At 43.9% G+C, this 16,356-nt stretch overlaps 2 protein-coding genes across 2 annotated transcripts in view; both read right to left on the minus strand.

Moving 5' to 3' along the window:
• tln2a (talin 2a) overlaps nucleotides 1-10,061 on the minus strand; it is a gene marked incomplete in the record, with an annotated part of 95,489 nt that extends 85,428 nt beyond the window's left edge. Inside the window, 1 exon segment of the mRNA XM_036136501.1 lies at nucleotides 9,879-10,061.
• A 3,127-nt stretch (nucleotides 10,062-13,188) lies between these two features.
• On the minus strand, nucleotides 13,189-16,072 carry ddx28 (DEAD (Asp-Glu-Ala-Asp) box polypeptide 28). Its single transcript, XM_021319576.2, has one exon. It carries the CDS (start codon nucleotides 15,614-15,616, stop codon nucleotides 13,955-13,957), a length of 1,662 nt encoding a protein of 553 aa, XP_021175251.2. The 5' UTR covers nucleotides 15,617-16,072; the 3' UTR covers nucleotides 13,189-13,954.
• Nucleotides 16,073-16,356: the final 284 nt, after the last annotated feature.

Raw genomic sequence — 16,356 nt, forward strand, 5'->3', positions numbered from 1 at the left:
AAAGAAAAAAAAATAGAAAAAGGGTTGTCCATGTTTAATTTTGGACTAAACGCATAAATGCAAACATGCTCTGTCCTGGAACTATTCTAAGTATTTCAAATCAGCAAATTAGCAAAGTGCAGAACATGTTAGTGTTACCCTACGGTTGTTCCTGGTGTATGCTTGTGCGATTTAGATGCGATGGTGGACTGTGTGGGAGGTGGGCGAATGAGAAGTTTGTAGGAGGTGGGAAGAAAAAAAAACTAAAAATAGTTTAAAGCAAAAGTTTATGGCCTCTATATCTGTAACTCTGTTCCTCATAAAACTTTCATGCCTTAACTTGGTTTCATACAAATATTTTAGAATCTGAACAATAAGCTAGACTCTTAATAGTAGCAGCTCGAATATGAAGGAAAGTGACTGATGCTTGCCCTTTTTTTTTTTTTAAAAGAATTCCTACTTAGACTCTTGTGACTTTCACATTAAAAAGGTTACACAAGCCAAGGTGGATCACAAATCTCAAATTTTGCAACATTTTCATCCTGAAAAGGGGCAGATATTCCCCCATCAGCAGCTTCAGGAACAGTAATGCAGAAACTTCACATTCCAAGACCTTTTTTTTTTTTTTTTTTTTTTTTTTTTTTTTTAAAAACACATTGTGCAGCTTGTTGCCTTGGTCAGCCAGAGCAGATTTGACTGCAGCTTTATCCTGTAAAGCTGCTAGTCAGATATCTTACCTAGCAACAAGCAGTCAGTTTGTGAAAAAAAAAGGAATTTTGAACAATTGCACTTCTATACTTTAAAGATTGTTTCCTTAAGATTCTGCCTGAATCATCTACAGTTTGCTCCCATCCTTTAAAAGTTGAAATACTTCTATCTTTCTTCCTTTCTTGGATGAAGCCGTCATTTTGGAAACAGTTTCTGTACAGGACTTCCCAGATGGCTCTGTGAAGTCAACCATCTGGCATGTCAGGTTAACTCGATGCAACAGCAGCAGCCAGCACTCCTTAAATATCTACTTTGGCAGAAGTGCACGAGAACAGCAAAGGGTAGTTTTGCGAATTTAGCCACGTTGAGGGAAAGCAGCCGCTGCCGCTAATGATGTCAACTGTAACACAGGTCGGCAATGACAGACAGCACAACAAACACGATAAACTGGGGAAAGACAAAAGGGGGCTTGAAATGATGAAGCTCTCACGTATCATGGTCAACCTCGACAAACTGAAAGCTAGGCCTTCAATAAAATGTCAAAAGCAGGTTTCACACTGACCTGCCAAGGTGTGAAGTCAGAATGGGGGGTATATAGGCCTACCCATGTGTTTTCATGTGTTGAAAGGCAGAGCATCTTAACTAGTTAATTATATGCAATCAGGACTACAACACAAAGCAGCAAATAGTGCATATATTTTTTTAACAAGGCTGTCTTTCATCTATACGTTCCAAAATTCCTACAAAATGAAAGTACCATTTTGTGCAAGTAGCACGTGATGAACTCAACATTTAAAAAGCATAAATATCCATGGCTAACGAGCCTTCTCCTCTTATTTCGTCCCAGTTTAACCTCCCCCAAAAGTTATTTCCTTATTTAAAATTTTGCGATGACAGGGTCAGGACAGTCTGAGACCGATGTGGAATACAAGATAAAAACAGCTCCCCTTGTTTTTATGTTTTAGCTCTGAAAGAAGGTAGTGCGGATGAAGAAATGAGGCCCCGGTATTGTTGCGAAATAGTCAGGTAAGTGTGGACAGGGTCTTAACCTTTGATTGGTTTCAAGAAGTGTCTGCTGAAACAATGGCCAAAGAAATTTGCTGATTCTGTCGTACAAAACCAGGGATGCATGATACATCAAGATTAACGTCGGCAATGTTAGTCATTTTCTAACATATCGGTCCGATAAGTAAAACTGGACCGATCGACAACTGATGTTTATTTCCATCTACTTTCCCCTTGTGCCTGCGTTTCACAGGGGGTGGGGTTTGGTCATGCGGTTTTTGTCCGGTCATCTGACAGTGACAGTGATGCATCGCAGCCAGGATTGTGGATTTTTTTAAATGAACCAGAGATGTAACGTCAGCAGTGTGGTTGTTTCTCACAGTGTCAAAAGAAGACATACAAGAAGCAGCGCGCAAGTCAGTTTTCAGTCAGGGCAAAATTGTACTAAAATTGTTCATCACAGAAGCGCGCGCGCTCACACACACACACACACACACACACAATAAAGGGAGCACTCAAACAACAAAATGTAACTTTAAGTCAATCACATGTCTGTCAAATCAAACTGTCCACTTAAGAAGCAACACTGACAATCAATTTCACCTGCTGTTGTACAAATGGAGCAGACAACAGGTGGAAACTAGGGGCAATTACCAAGACCCCCCCCCCATCATCAATAAAGGAGTGGTTCTGCAGGTGGTGACCACAGAGCACTTCTCAGTTCCTCTGCTTTCTGGCTGATGTTTTGGTCACTTTTGAACGCTGGCGGTGCTTTCACTCTTGTGGTAGCATGAGACGGAGTCTACGACCCACACAAGTGGCTCAGGTAGTGCAGCTCATCCACGATGGCACGTCAATGTGAGCTGTGGCAAGAAGGTTTGCTGTGTCTGTCAGCGTAGCGTCCAGAGCGTGGAAGTGCTACCAGGAGACAGGCCAGTACATCAGGAGACGTGGAGGAGGCCGTAGGAGGGCAACAAACCTACAGCAGGACTGCTACCTCCACCTTTGTGCAAGTAGGAACAGGAGGAGCTCTGCCAGAGGCCTGCAAAATGACCTCCAGCATGTGTGTGCTCAATGGATCAGAAACAGACTCCATGAGGGTGGTAGGAGGGCCTGACATCCACAGGTGGGGGTTATGCTTACAGCCCAACACCGTGCAGGATGTTTAGCATTTGCCAGAGAACACCAAGATTGGCAAATTCACCACTGGCACCCTGTCCTCTTCACAGATGAAAGCAGGTTTCACACTGAGCACATGTGACAGACGTGACAGAGTCTGGAGACGCAGAGGAGATCGTTCTGCTGCCTGCAACATCCTCCAGCATGACCGGTTTGGCTGTGGGTCAGTAATGGTGTTGGGTGGCATTTCTTTGGGGGGCTGCACAGCCCTCCATGAGCTCGCCAGAGGTAGTCTGACTGCCATTAGGTACAGAGAGGAGATCCTCAGACCCATTAGAGACCATATGCTGGTGCTGTTGGTCCTGGGTTCATCCTAATGCAAGACAATGTTAGACCTCATGTGGCTGGAGTGTGTCAGCAGTTCCTGTAAGACAAAGGCTTTGATGCTATGGACTGACCACCTGTTCCCCAGACCTAAATCCAGTTAAGCAGATCTGGGACATCATGTCTGGCTTCATCCACCAACGCCATCTTTCTCCAACCCCAGAGACCGGAGCAGTGTCCTCTTTAAGAGGTGTGCACAAATTTCCAATGCAACTGTCCATTAGGTGAGAGCGATATGGACTTTAAATTTTAATCACAATATATTGTGGCTCTATTGTAATAATGATAAAAGTGACGAAATAAGACTATTTACAGCTTGTCTTCTTGCAGTCTTTTTTAGGTAACTGTGTGGTTTGTGTCAATTATAGTCTAATAAACAAATACTGTGCTTAAAAACATATTCAAAAGCAAAATTCGAAATACATTTCATCAGGACACGCATTGCATAAAGAAGTGTGATTTTGACACTAAACTGCACACAGTAACTTTCATTATTTTTTTAATTAATTGATATCTATTGGTGCTCTAAAAAACAACAACAACAACAATAAAGAAAATAGCAAAAATAAAAATCCTGAAAATATTGGCAGTTTTGGTGGATTTTAAGATGCCACTAATTGGATATTATCTTTGTCAAGATAAACTAAAATTCCTATCATGATAAGAATAAATATGAATAAAGGCCCACCACTAGATTTCTTGCTTTATTATCCCATCACCCATAAAGAGGAGAAAAAGAAAACTGAACTCCTTTGCTTGAAGCCGAGAATCATTCCCAACCCAGGGCGTGCCTTCCACTTTACCCTGTTGGGAGGCTATTAAAACCTTGTAGCATATTCACCACCTCTAAACCTAAATGTCCTCCTCTCTGAACAACAAATATGTTACTTTTGGCCTTTAATTCCGATAAAGGGCCTAAATAAAACACGCCTAATAAACTACAGCTGGGATTGTGTGTCATGTAGTCTTTTTCTCTGTTTGTGTATAACACAATGATGACCTCCAATTTGGGAAGAAAAAAAAATCTCTCAGAGGTAGGGGAAAGGAAAGAACAGCAGAGAGATTATATTTGGCAATTTTGGCAGCCAAACACAGCTTGCTTAGTTACCAACCTGGCAACCATTTCCTAACATTCATCTCAGACTTTAAGACTGCAATGAAAAAGAAACAAGTCAGAAAACACTGGAACAGCTCTGAGGGGATGAAAACCAGAGACTTAAACGTACGCATGCTTTCTTTGGTTAGCCTAATTGTATTTCATCCACCTAAATCTAAAAAGGCTGTTAATCACACCGATCGCAAACTGTGTTTCCTACACAATTACTTGCAATCTCCCACGGGAAAGCAGAAATAACCAAGCTGTACTTGCAGACCGTACCTCTGCATCAATGATTGACCTGGATGATAATGACATTTTCCGGCAGGCCATTCTTTTTTTTTTCTACGACTACCTGCCTGACCACAACTGCGGCAAACTGTTTGCCCTCTCCCCTCCTGTGATCCACGTTGTGATTAAAATGTCATTAAGGGTTCATGCTCATTACCTCCTCGGTGGCCACTGCTCATGACAGAGGCCTGTTTTCATGCAGAACAAAGACAGATCAATAAATTGGCCACGTGTAGCTGAGTAACGCCTATGAGGTCGGCCCCGTTTGCCCAACAGGAGGAACTGTCGGTCACTAAAGGATATTGGGGAAAATAAAAAGACTATAACAGTTTACAGCCGTCTTCATCATCCACCAACAGACATTATATAGATTCATTTCACCATGCTTTAAAAATGAAAACGTTTTTTTTTTTGTGTTTTTTTTAACGAGCAGTGCCTTTCCTAAAGTGATTTCAGCACCATATAACTGAACAGCTACTCTGCATGGTTGATAATTCTGTTATGAGAACATCAAATGGCAGAAGAGATGCATAAACACGTCCCCCCCAAAGGTCAGCGCAGTTAGTGATGTAATGAGAAGGCTGCTGATTGTTGGCGTTATGAGAGTTTGGTCGGTTAAATAAATGAGCGGGGCTGTCGCCGGCGGCGGAGCCGCATACCAAGCAGGAACAGCAGCCGCTGGAGGCAAGACTTAAGGGTTTTAGGGGAAAATATGACATTTTCAGGGACAGGAAAAAAAGTGGCGATGGGCACAGAAGCGCAAAAGGCCTGGCTCATTAGACAAGGAGCTACGATTCTGAAAGGACAGGCTTTTAATATGGGATACTTACTAGTGTGTGTGTGAGGTGGTGGTGGTGGGGGTGGGGGGGGGGTGCAGTAATGTTCTCTTTGCTGCTGCAGATTAAGGAGAGATGCTTTTCTCTCCCACAGGAACACCGTCCTTACTGGGCAACTGAATCTAAATCAAGGGTGTCAGGGTATAAGAGGAGAAACAGGTTCACTCTTCTTCTGGGCTTTCATCATCTTTTTACTCCCTCACTTTTTTTGGCCGCCCTGGTCTGCAGGTACATTTCAATACATTTAAATAAACCTGTTTTTTGCTTAATATTTTTAGGCAATTTAATCACAGAGTTCAATCCATATATTACACACATTCATTACAAACAGAGTGATAGAGTGAAATTGGTTATTTCTGTCAGCTTGATGATTATGGCTTACAGCTAAAGAAAACTAATCATCCAGTTTATCGGAGAATTCAGATACTGCATTAGAACCAGAAAAAGGGTGTATATCAAAAAGCAATGTCAGCCTACTGAAAACCTTGTCAATCTACTGGACCGTATGTACACTCAAGTATTGGTTGGGGCTCCTTTTTGCATGAATTACTGCCTCAGCGTGGCATGGAGGCGACCAACCTGTGGCGTTCAGGAAGCCCAGGTTGCTTTAATCGTGACATTCCGCTCACCCGCATTGTTTGGCCTTCGCTACTCTTTTCTTACTCTTGACAATACTCCATAGATTCTCTAAAGGGTTTAAGGTCAGGTGAGTTTGCTGGCCAGTCAGGCACAGTGATACGGTTGTCATAAAACCAGTTATTCCAGGTTCAAGGTTACTTTATTAAAGCCTGTAGGTAAATTTGCTTTGCAGTGGTTCAGATATCATCCAAACATCTCAACACGACCAGGACCATACCCAGAAGTATAATAGTGCTCAATGTGCTCCAGGCCTCACAAACAACACAGAAAAAGAGAGCAAGATTTAAAAATAAGATCAATATGCTGGGGGAAAAAGATGTTTAGAACCAATTGGTAAAAACCATAAAAAATAATAATAATAATCTAGACTTCATAAAATGTGTTATATCCATTAAAATGCAATGAGAGTGGCAGTATGATTTCAGATTAAAGCAGTCGGAGCAAGCTGTCTTTATAAAGGACTGGTCTTACATTTAGGCTCTAAGAATCTTCTTCCAGAAGGATGAAGCTGAAACTCCCTGTGAAGGGGATGAAAGTCATTATTTCTAACAGAAGTGACTATGTGCTGTACAGCAGACTGATTGTTGGGGTTCTCCAATCAGTATAAATGACAGTTTCACAACCTGCTGCAGGAAACGCCTGTCTTTTAGTGTGGTGTGTATGTAGATGATTCCTTTGTTTTCTATTGTTTTGCTTTTCAGTTGTATTATTTGGGTATACATAACTTATGGATTCTATGCTTGATAAAAAAAAAAATGTGTTTGGATATCTTATGTCACTTCTTGCTAAACAAATAATGTGTCTTGTTTCTTTCGTTTTTCTGTATCTTTTTTTTTTTGTTTCCTAAAGAATAATATGTAAGATGTATGTGAAAGGAAGGGGGTAGGGTCATAACGTTATTCACTTCTGCCTACCTCCTTTTCAAACTAATTAAGAGAACGTGTTTTGTGGTGTATAAATGTGAACGTTCATATGTTTAAAATAAGCAAACCAAACCATGACATCAACGAAAAGGATAAGACGGAGTCAGTAAAAGTATGATTAAAAAAAATAGATATTGTGGTATGCCGATATTAAAATGAGCCCTGCGACAGACTGGCGACCTGTCCAGGGTGTACCCCACCTCTCGCCCAGTGAACGCTGGAGATAGGCACCAGCAACCCCCGCGACCCCGTGAGGGATTAAGCGGGTCAGAAAATGGATGGATGGATGGATGGATATTAAAATGGCAGAGTTTCCTCAAACAGAAGAGGTGCTGATGTGTCTTCTTGCACACTACCTCATCGTTGGCTTGAAAATTCAATTTGTCATCTAAAATAGTCCAAAAGGTATTTGTAAGAATATACACTCTCGGTGGCCTGACCTTTAACTAAAGGGACTTCATGCTTGTGAGGTTTTCTCCTGATAAATCAATGCTCATGCCTTTGGTTTTATCCATATTAAGACAGAGTTATGACTCCACACACCATTTTACAAAGCCATCAATCACAGGGCCATGCCTGTTCCCCTTTTCCTCAAGCAGACAACGACTCCAATAACTTGGATCCATGCTTTTGGAAGTGGCCTGTTCCCAGGACCTTGCAGAAAATGAAATCAGCATCTCCATGAAGTTTGTCGCCAGAGGGAGGGAAGAAAGAAGTGCTCTAAAATTCCCGGCTAGACTGGCTGCACCAACTTTGACGCGGCTCCACAAATAGTCCCTCACTGTGAAAACTTCTTCCTGGACCTCAGAAAACCGTTCAGATTTTTCAAATAAAATGCAAAATTTGCTGCGATCTGTAAACTAGACCACTGAGCAATAGTCCAGTAATTTTCTAACAGAAAAGGCACTTACGATGTGTCTGATGCAGCAGTGAATCAACACAAGGGAAGAGACAGTTGTAGCTCTTGAAGCAGAGCCAAGCCACTGCCCAGGACTTGGGAATCTTCCCCATACTCTTAAATTGCCTTTGATTCAAACTCTTCTCATGGATGTGATTTATGCATGTTGTTTGTGCACCTTTTGCTCTCACACTTTTCCTTCCACTCAACTTTCCATTCATCTACCTGGTTACAGAACTCTGAAGACCCAGCTTCTTCAGCAATGATGTGACTTTCCCTCCTTGTGCTTAAAAACAACATAACATTTCTATTCTAGCTATCTGAGAAACTGAATCATTAAACCTAATAGAAATGCTGAAAACATATCACTGGGTGTGCAATGAACCAATATGAATTTAACTTTTTTTCAGTCAACTTACTGAAATGCATTTTTTTATTAAATTGGTTTAGACACACTTTGATATCCGGTTTTGGCGCCAAGAGACAGTTCTTCGAACTGGCCTGATCTATGTTACTGCATGCAGAGTGTTGCTGCGTACACCAAATTTACAATCTACGCAGTGACAAAGATTTAGATTCCATGTACAGTGTTGCTCACCAATAATCCAAACACACTAAGCCAATGTTAGAGGAACCCGTGGGTTGTGTGTGTAAGACAACAGTAAGGAGAGCACTGGCTCCATGACACATTGCACACACAGCAGAGCCTGCAGCCTATAAGGTCATGTGTCTTTTTCTGACAAGCCAAGGTCCAGGCAGCCAGAGGGGGGGGAGGGAGGGAGGGGGGGGGGCAGGTGAGCGTGTGAGAGGGGCTACTGGGAGGATTTACTTTTGGCCATTAAAGTGCCAAAGAGACTCACTTGCGCGTCAAACGTTGAAGGTTGCCCACCACCCGCGCATATTTCATATGACCCGTCACGCGTGCCTCCTGGCCGACTCACAGCCACAATGAAATTCATTGGCTGCTGATTGACCCACTCGGCTGTAATACTACAGCAGCCATGGGAGCGCATTGATCCGTGCGCGCAAACATGGCACACGCATGCAGACATAAGGGATCAGCGGTGGGTGGAGGGGATGATGATGACATCTGAAGATAGCGTGAGATGTCCTGCAGCAGATCACCTGTATAGAAAAAAACGAAGGCTGAATATCGGCGCCTCGGATTTCAATGAAGGGGTGTGGCAGCGGAGCCGAGGCAGACGGACACCCGTCCTCGGGGTTTACAGCAGCACAAGCGGGGCTGCCACTGCCGTGGCGGGGATGCGTTGCGTCTGTTGCGCTCTCCGGCACACGGATAGCGAAACCACGGGCGCAGATTTACTGGAGAATCGCAACCAACGCGTGGGAACCCACGCTGGACCGACCGCGCCACGGCGTCGGCGCTGCAGAATACAGGCGCGTCCCTACAAGTTCTACAAAGTGTGACCCTAAACAAACCGCTCTGTGCGGCTCCCCACTGTTAAATTGTGCATCTGTGTTTTTTTTTTTTTAAGTTAAAAAACAATTGCCTTTGGCATTAGTGGAGGCTTTGGCTGACATGGAAACATGGCGGAGGCTGGTTTCTCTCCGGCCAGTGCGGTGTAATTCATTTTTACCAGCTTCTCCATGAACTCTCCACGCTTGCCCGACTCCTGCAAACCCCCGCCGCGGTTCAACTGGACCCTGCGGCTTCGGGAGCGGAATAATTGTTGCATTTAAATACCCGTAACTCACCAGGCGACCCTCGGCTGGAGCACGCCTGCGGCTTGTAAAGTCGCTGCAAAAAAAAAAAAAAACCCACCAACATATGAAATAAAACGGACAAGTTGCCTTGTTTCATAGGAGAATTAACGGTATGATCAAAATGACGCGGTCGCGCACTAACACGGCTCCTGTCTGCATGCCGGGGGACCCTCGCTGAGCGCTGTTTGAATATTATAAAGCGACGAGGTCACCCAGATCTGCGGGGGAGATGGGCTCCACAATAAGCCGATTACAGGAGTGGAGTATAGACCTACCTTCAGATGCGCTGCTGGGGCATTTCCAGCGACAAGATGCACATTTACCGCCAGCCCTGCAGCCCCGCTGCTTAGCACTGAAATATCCTGCGCGGTGAGAGAAATTTCCAAGTGGCCCCGGACAGTGTGTGTGTGTGCGAGAGAGAGAGAGAGAGCGGCGAGGCGACACTGTTGTTAGACGTGGGTGAATGTGTGTAAATGGGGAGTGGGACAAAAAAGGAAATGCGTCATTATTACTGGCCCTGTGCGTTTTGTAGTCCGTTGGCTCGGATGTGCAACTCTTGGAACTACACAATGGGTCAGAATAAACATCATATGCAGCAGGCGCGTGTAAATAGATTCGAATATTGTTGAAAATCTAATCAAATGGAAAGTTAAGTGGAGGAAAAATCTTTGCAAAAAAAAAAGTGTGGACGAGCAAAAGAGTTAATTGCAGCTTTGGGAGGAGTTTGGGCTCAGATGTGCAACTCTGGAAATGGGTCAGTCAGGATAATTATTTCATACAGCTGTATTTTAATAAATTAGAATATCGCTGGGAAATTAAATTAATTCAAAAAGTAAAACAAATATTATAAAGATTTAGCACAAATAAGTTTTTCCTTTAGTTCTGATGAGTATGGCTAATTGCTAATGAAAACCTAAATGTCATGTGTTTAGAAAATAAAATTAAGACCCATAAAAAAGAGGTTTTTGCACGTTATACTGTATGATCATGGTAGCAGATCAGTTACTGACATTTTCCAGAAGGAGTGTAAGCCACACACAGTCATTAACCAAAGAGTACTTTATTCAAGCTCATTAATGGAAAGTTAAGTGGAAGAAAAAAATGAGAGAAACAGTGGACGAACAATAGGGATAACTGCAGCTTTGGAAGGAGTTTGAATCCAAAGGGCTATTCAGGAGTTTGGGGATGATTAACCAGGCATGGACTGTGACTGAGGTCGGTGCTTCAGGAGCCACCACACACAGACATTTCCAGGACAGGAGCTTCAGCAGTTTCATCGCTTGCGACCAAAGACGTCAGAGGCATGTTACCTGCGCTGAGGAAAAGGATTGGACTATTGCTCAGTGGTCCAGAGTCATCTTTTCAGATGAAAGTGAAGCATGCATTTCACTTCAATATCAAGACTGCAGAGTTTGGAGGAAGAGGATGGAGGCTTGGACTTCAAGTTTCCACAGTAAGGGCTCGATTGGATACCCATGCCATCTGCTGGTGTTTGACCACCGTATTTTATCGAGTCTAAAGTCAGCACAACAGTCTACCGGGAAATTTTTAGATCCCTTCAAAGGTAGCCACCAAAAGTGGTTCAGTGACCATAACGGCATTTGATTGACCAGAACTAGAGAATCTCTTGTCTCGCCTAAGATGATAGACACGAGACCCAACAATGCAGACAAGCCGAAGGTCGCTAGCAAAGCAACCTGGGCTTCCCCGACACCTGAGCAGAACCACAGGTTGATCGCGCCGATGCCACCCTGCACTGATGCAGAAAGTGGCCTCTACAAAGTGTTGAGTGCATACACTGTTCTGTAGACGGCCACGCTTTTCAGCAACCTGACGTTTCTGTATGAAAAATATTTTTTACTGGTCTTGTTGTTTTAAAGTTTTTGCGAGAATATGAATTTTGGATTGACATTAGCTATAAGCCATAATAAAATATGTCAATGCTTGAAATGATTTAACAGACTACTTTTTGCACGCAGTCAGAGGCACAGATCAATCATTCCTTCCAGACGTGTTCTGGTGGTCAGGTCAGAAAATAGAGTGGTCAAGATAATCTAATGACTAATGAACGATCTGCGCTCTAACGGCTTTCCTTACTCCTTCATTTAAGGGCGTAGAGCGTCAGTCTTGGTCTAGCTCCTCTGGCTTCCTGTTCGCAACAGGATACATTTTAAGATTTTGATTGTCTATTAAAGGCGAGCTGCTGGAAAGCTTTTACTCCGGCGTGGTAAAAAGGTATCAAAGAACATGCAATAAAAGGGGTTCTCGAGGTGCACAACTTTGCTCTTCTTGAAAGTTTTCACTTTCCATTTGGTGACCCCCAGTAGTTAATTAAGAAAAACAATATTTGCTACACTGTAGGTTTAACCTGTCATAAAAACAAAAATCATAATTTGTGTCCATTTCTAATGTAAATCCCTCCTTCTGAATTAAAGCCATCAGTTGTTCAGTCTGTCATTTTAGTGCTTTGGTGAATTGAATTAAACCTTACAAAACCATATGGTGTTATGCTGTCCTCTCTAACGCATTTAGTCTCCAAAGCCACAAAGCAGGCTGCTCTCCAGCTGATAACTGACTCTTTCAACCAATTATTCAGTAATCGAGGCTCAGTGGAAGTGTGATACATGATGTGCACACGTCTCCCCACTTTAATAATACTTTACTTTAGCTGGGGTCAGTTAAAAATATAAATTGAGGGATTGGTAGCAGTTGCTCCAGGGGCTATAAATGGAGACTGGGTCTGTGTTGTCAGGGTACAGTGGGATAAAAGCACGGTCCTATATGAGGAGGGGTCAAAGCTCAGGGATGTTGACCCCCGCCTGGAGGATAACCGCAGCTAAATACCAGACATTCTGATACAAGCCTCTTGTTACTTAAAAGTTAACACAGCCTAACACTGACATTTGTCTGCTGCTATAATCTCATTGCTATAAAGTCACAAGCATTCCAGCAATCCCCTGCCATTTGTTACTCATGAGACCCATCTAATTTTACAAGTGGGTCACAATTCAGGTTGTTTTCTTTCAAAATAGTCCATACTAAGACGAATTGTAGGATTTTATCAGTTAGAATTAAATTATTGGCTTAGCATAGGATCTATCTATATTGTATTTCTGACATCTGCAGGCACCCCAAACACTGAAAACAAGCAGGCGACTCTCCCTAAAACCACTAGCTCTATGGTTCACTAACCGCCATGGTGGTTCACAAGACTGTCGGAAAATCAGATCAACGTCGCCACCATGTGGCTAAAGATATGAACTCCAAGCTACATCAAAATTTGTGCTTTATATATATATATACATACATACATGTATATATACATACATACATGTGTATATATATATATATATATATATATATATATATATATATATATATATATATATATATATATATATATATATATATATATATATATTAATCTGAGTAAAACAAATTCAGTTCAGCCAAAATATTCATAATGCCTCCTGATTCAAAATTCATAAAGTTCTATTTATTTGAGGCAACAAATGTGAAAACAGAACTTCATTTTTGTATAAGAAATACAGAGAGTGGTTCCTAGACATTTTTTTCTTTTTTTGCTTCAAAATTTCCAGAGTTCAGTTCTTTTTAGCCCATTATAAGTAGGAATAAAAAGATGACTATGGCTTTTATGCCATACTTTCCCGGGCAGACAGCCGAGGGACAGATAAATGGATAAAGCAATATGACAGGAAGTAACAGATATTCAACCCTTTTATATACTTTTCCAAACAGCATATGTATCGTTTATTAATAAAAGCATCAACTGCTCTCACTTAGAAAGATTTTTTATCCAGTTACAGCAGTGGTATGAAAACCTTTTGCACCTCAGGTCAAATCATCAACCATTATTTATTTATTTTTCAATCAACAGTAATACTGTGAAATCTTTTATTTTGACATGGTGTGCAATAACCTCAATGTGTAATATTTTAGTGAAATAAAGTAGGAAAGAACAAATTATTGTAGGCCTTAATAAAAGTGTAATTGCCTAACTTTTAGGGTTGAATATTGTCTATTTTGTTGGCCCAGAAAATGTATTTAGTCTATTCCCAGCAACAAAAATGAGAAATGTCTTAACACTTTATTGTGTAAGTGTGCCCAAACTTTTGAGTAATAAGTCAGAGGATGTTCGATTTGTCTTTGGATACTTCTGAATTTCAATAAAAATATATCTAATAATAATAATAATAATAATAATAAAAACAACAATAATCACAAAAATGTGAAAGACAATACAGTCTAACATTTTATTCATCAGTCGTGTGTTTAACAAGCAGTTATATATGCTTGCTTTCCATTAAATATCGACCAACGCACAAGTCGTTCACTCTGCGTTAGCCACTTTAACTTTGGGTTCCTGGATTTCAGATTTCATCCCCGGCAGACTGGTCCTCCTGCGGGCCGCGGTCTCGATGTTCTGCACCAGCTCCACGTCCCACGGGTGGGTGACGAAGCTGAGCACCTCCCCGTCCTCCACCCCTCCCGCCCTACCCACCCTCCCTGCCCGGTGGATGTAGTCCGTGTGCGTCTCCGGGAAGTCGTAGTTGACGACCAAGCGCACCCCGGAAGTGTCCAGGCCGCGCGACGCGACGTCCGTGCACACCAGGACATCCACAGAGCCCCTCTGGAAGGACTGGAAGATGCCCGCCCGCACCGCAGCGGGCATCTCCCCCTGCAGTCGCGCGTGCCGGACGGGCATCTCCTCCAGCGCGTAGCCCAGCCAGTTGACGGTGGAGGACTTGTTGCAGAACACCAGCGCGGCCCCGCCGCCCTTCTCGTGCCGCAGCTTGTTCAGGGCCTGGTAGAGCTCCAGCACTTTATCGGCACCCTTGACCTTCACGAACGTCTGCTTGACGTGCGGCATGAGGTGGTGCAGCATCTTGCTCTTGACCGTAACCATCCTGCCCAGGTCCGTCACCTGGCTCAGGACTTCCCCGACGCCGTCCGGGAAGGTCGCCCCGACCAGCAGCAGCTGCGCTCTGTGGCCCGGGCCGCGGGTCTCCCGGGGGTCACTCGCAACACGCGCGTGGGATAGAATCTCCTCCAGCAAGTCGGAGAAGCTCGGGTCGAACATGGTGTCGGCTTCGTCGACCACCAAGAAGTTCAGCTCGCTCAGGTCCAAGCAGTTCCTGCGCAGGGCTTTGACCAGGGCCCCCGGCGTGGCCACCAGGATGTCCGGGTGGTCCTTTTTAAAGACCCCCTTGATGTGACCCACGCCTCGCCCGCCACCCACGGTCCTTGTACGGAAGCCCAGAGGGGCGCACAGAGTCCTGGACACAGCCGCCACCTGCTCGGCCAGCTCCCTGGAGGGCACCAGGACCACAGCCCGGAGCCTGTTTGCGCCCTCGTCTTGCGCACCCGCCTGCAGCCTGTGAACCACCGGCAGCAGGTAGCTGAGGGTCTTCCCGCTGCCCGTCTCCGCGGCACACAGGACGTTCTGACCCCTCATCACCTTCGGGATGGTCTGCAGCTGGACAACCGTGGGGTGTCTGATCCCGCTTCTCTCCAGAGTTTCCACCAGCTCCCTGCAGATGTGAAGGCTGTGAAACGTGCGCGGCTCCCGCCCGGCGTCCTCCTTCGGGCTGGCCGCGATAAAAGGCGCCGCTTCCTTAGTGCTGTTGATGGCGAAGTAGTCCCCAAACGACTTGGTGTGTTTCCACCCCTTTGAGCAGAGGACGGGCTGCTCGAACCTCCCCAGCATGTAGCCCGCAGATTGGTTCAGGGACGGGTTCCTGCTCTGGATCAGCAGCCTGCCCGCTTTGACGGTGCCGATCTTGGATTTGCTCCGGCTTTGCTTCACGTTGTCGACGCGCTTCAGCAGGTGGCGAGGGACGCGGATGACCACGGCGTCCTCATGCTTGGGCCCAGTTTGACAGAGACGCTGGCTTAAAGACGCCGCGACGAGCTCAGGGCGGTGCAGCCTGCCAGATCCGAGGGCTTTTAACGCGGCCGAAGCTGCCCAGCCGACCTTCAGCCTCTGCATCATGGCGCCGGACCACCTTCAGTCATTCAGCTGTGACTTCATCCAGAAGAAAAAAATACAACCCGGAGATAGCAAAGCAGTCACGGACCGGCGAAAGTGTCCAAAAGTCAGAAAAACTGTGGCGCTGTTACCATCCCGGCCAACTGCAGGGCAGCGCCATGCTTTCCTGGCGAGGGCCGATGACGTCACGGTCGCAGAATGATGCTCTTATGTGACGCGGCGAACGCAAACAATAACAAATATGATTTTACCGTCATTTTTCCGTAAAATATTAGTTATGTAGGGAAATTTTGGCTAATATGAGCTGTTCTCTCTCATCGCCGTGCTTCTCGATGAAGAACGGGGTCCTGGACAAATAAATAACAACAAATGAATAAACATTTGATCTGAACTTTCCGCATATGAGGTGCCGTCAAAAAACGAACAGCAATATTTTTGGGTTATTTAGCCTGTCGTGAAAGACAAAAACAGGGGTTAATTTTTTTCACTGTCATATTATAACCATGTCATCCATACGTTTAAAAACGTCACAGTTCCAAACTAAATATTTAATTAGACAAAAAATATTTAGTAAACAAACTAAAGATTTAGCTTGCAATTTAAATATTTAGTTAACAAACTAAATGTTTAGCTTTTGTCAGCAAGCAAAATATTTAGTGTACAAAGTAATATTTGGTTTGTCAACTAAATAATTAGCTTGGACCTAAACATTTAGTTTCTAAATTAGATATTTAATTTGAAGC

The sequence above is a fragment of the Fundulus heteroclitus genome, chromosome 4, assembly GCF_011125445.2.
Source record: "Fundulus heteroclitus isolate FHET01 chromosome 4, MU-UCD_Fhet_4.1, whole genome shotgun sequence".
Taxonomy (NCBI): Eukaryota; Metazoa; Chordata; class Actinopteri; order Cyprinodontiformes; family Fundulidae; genus Fundulus; species Fundulus heteroclitus.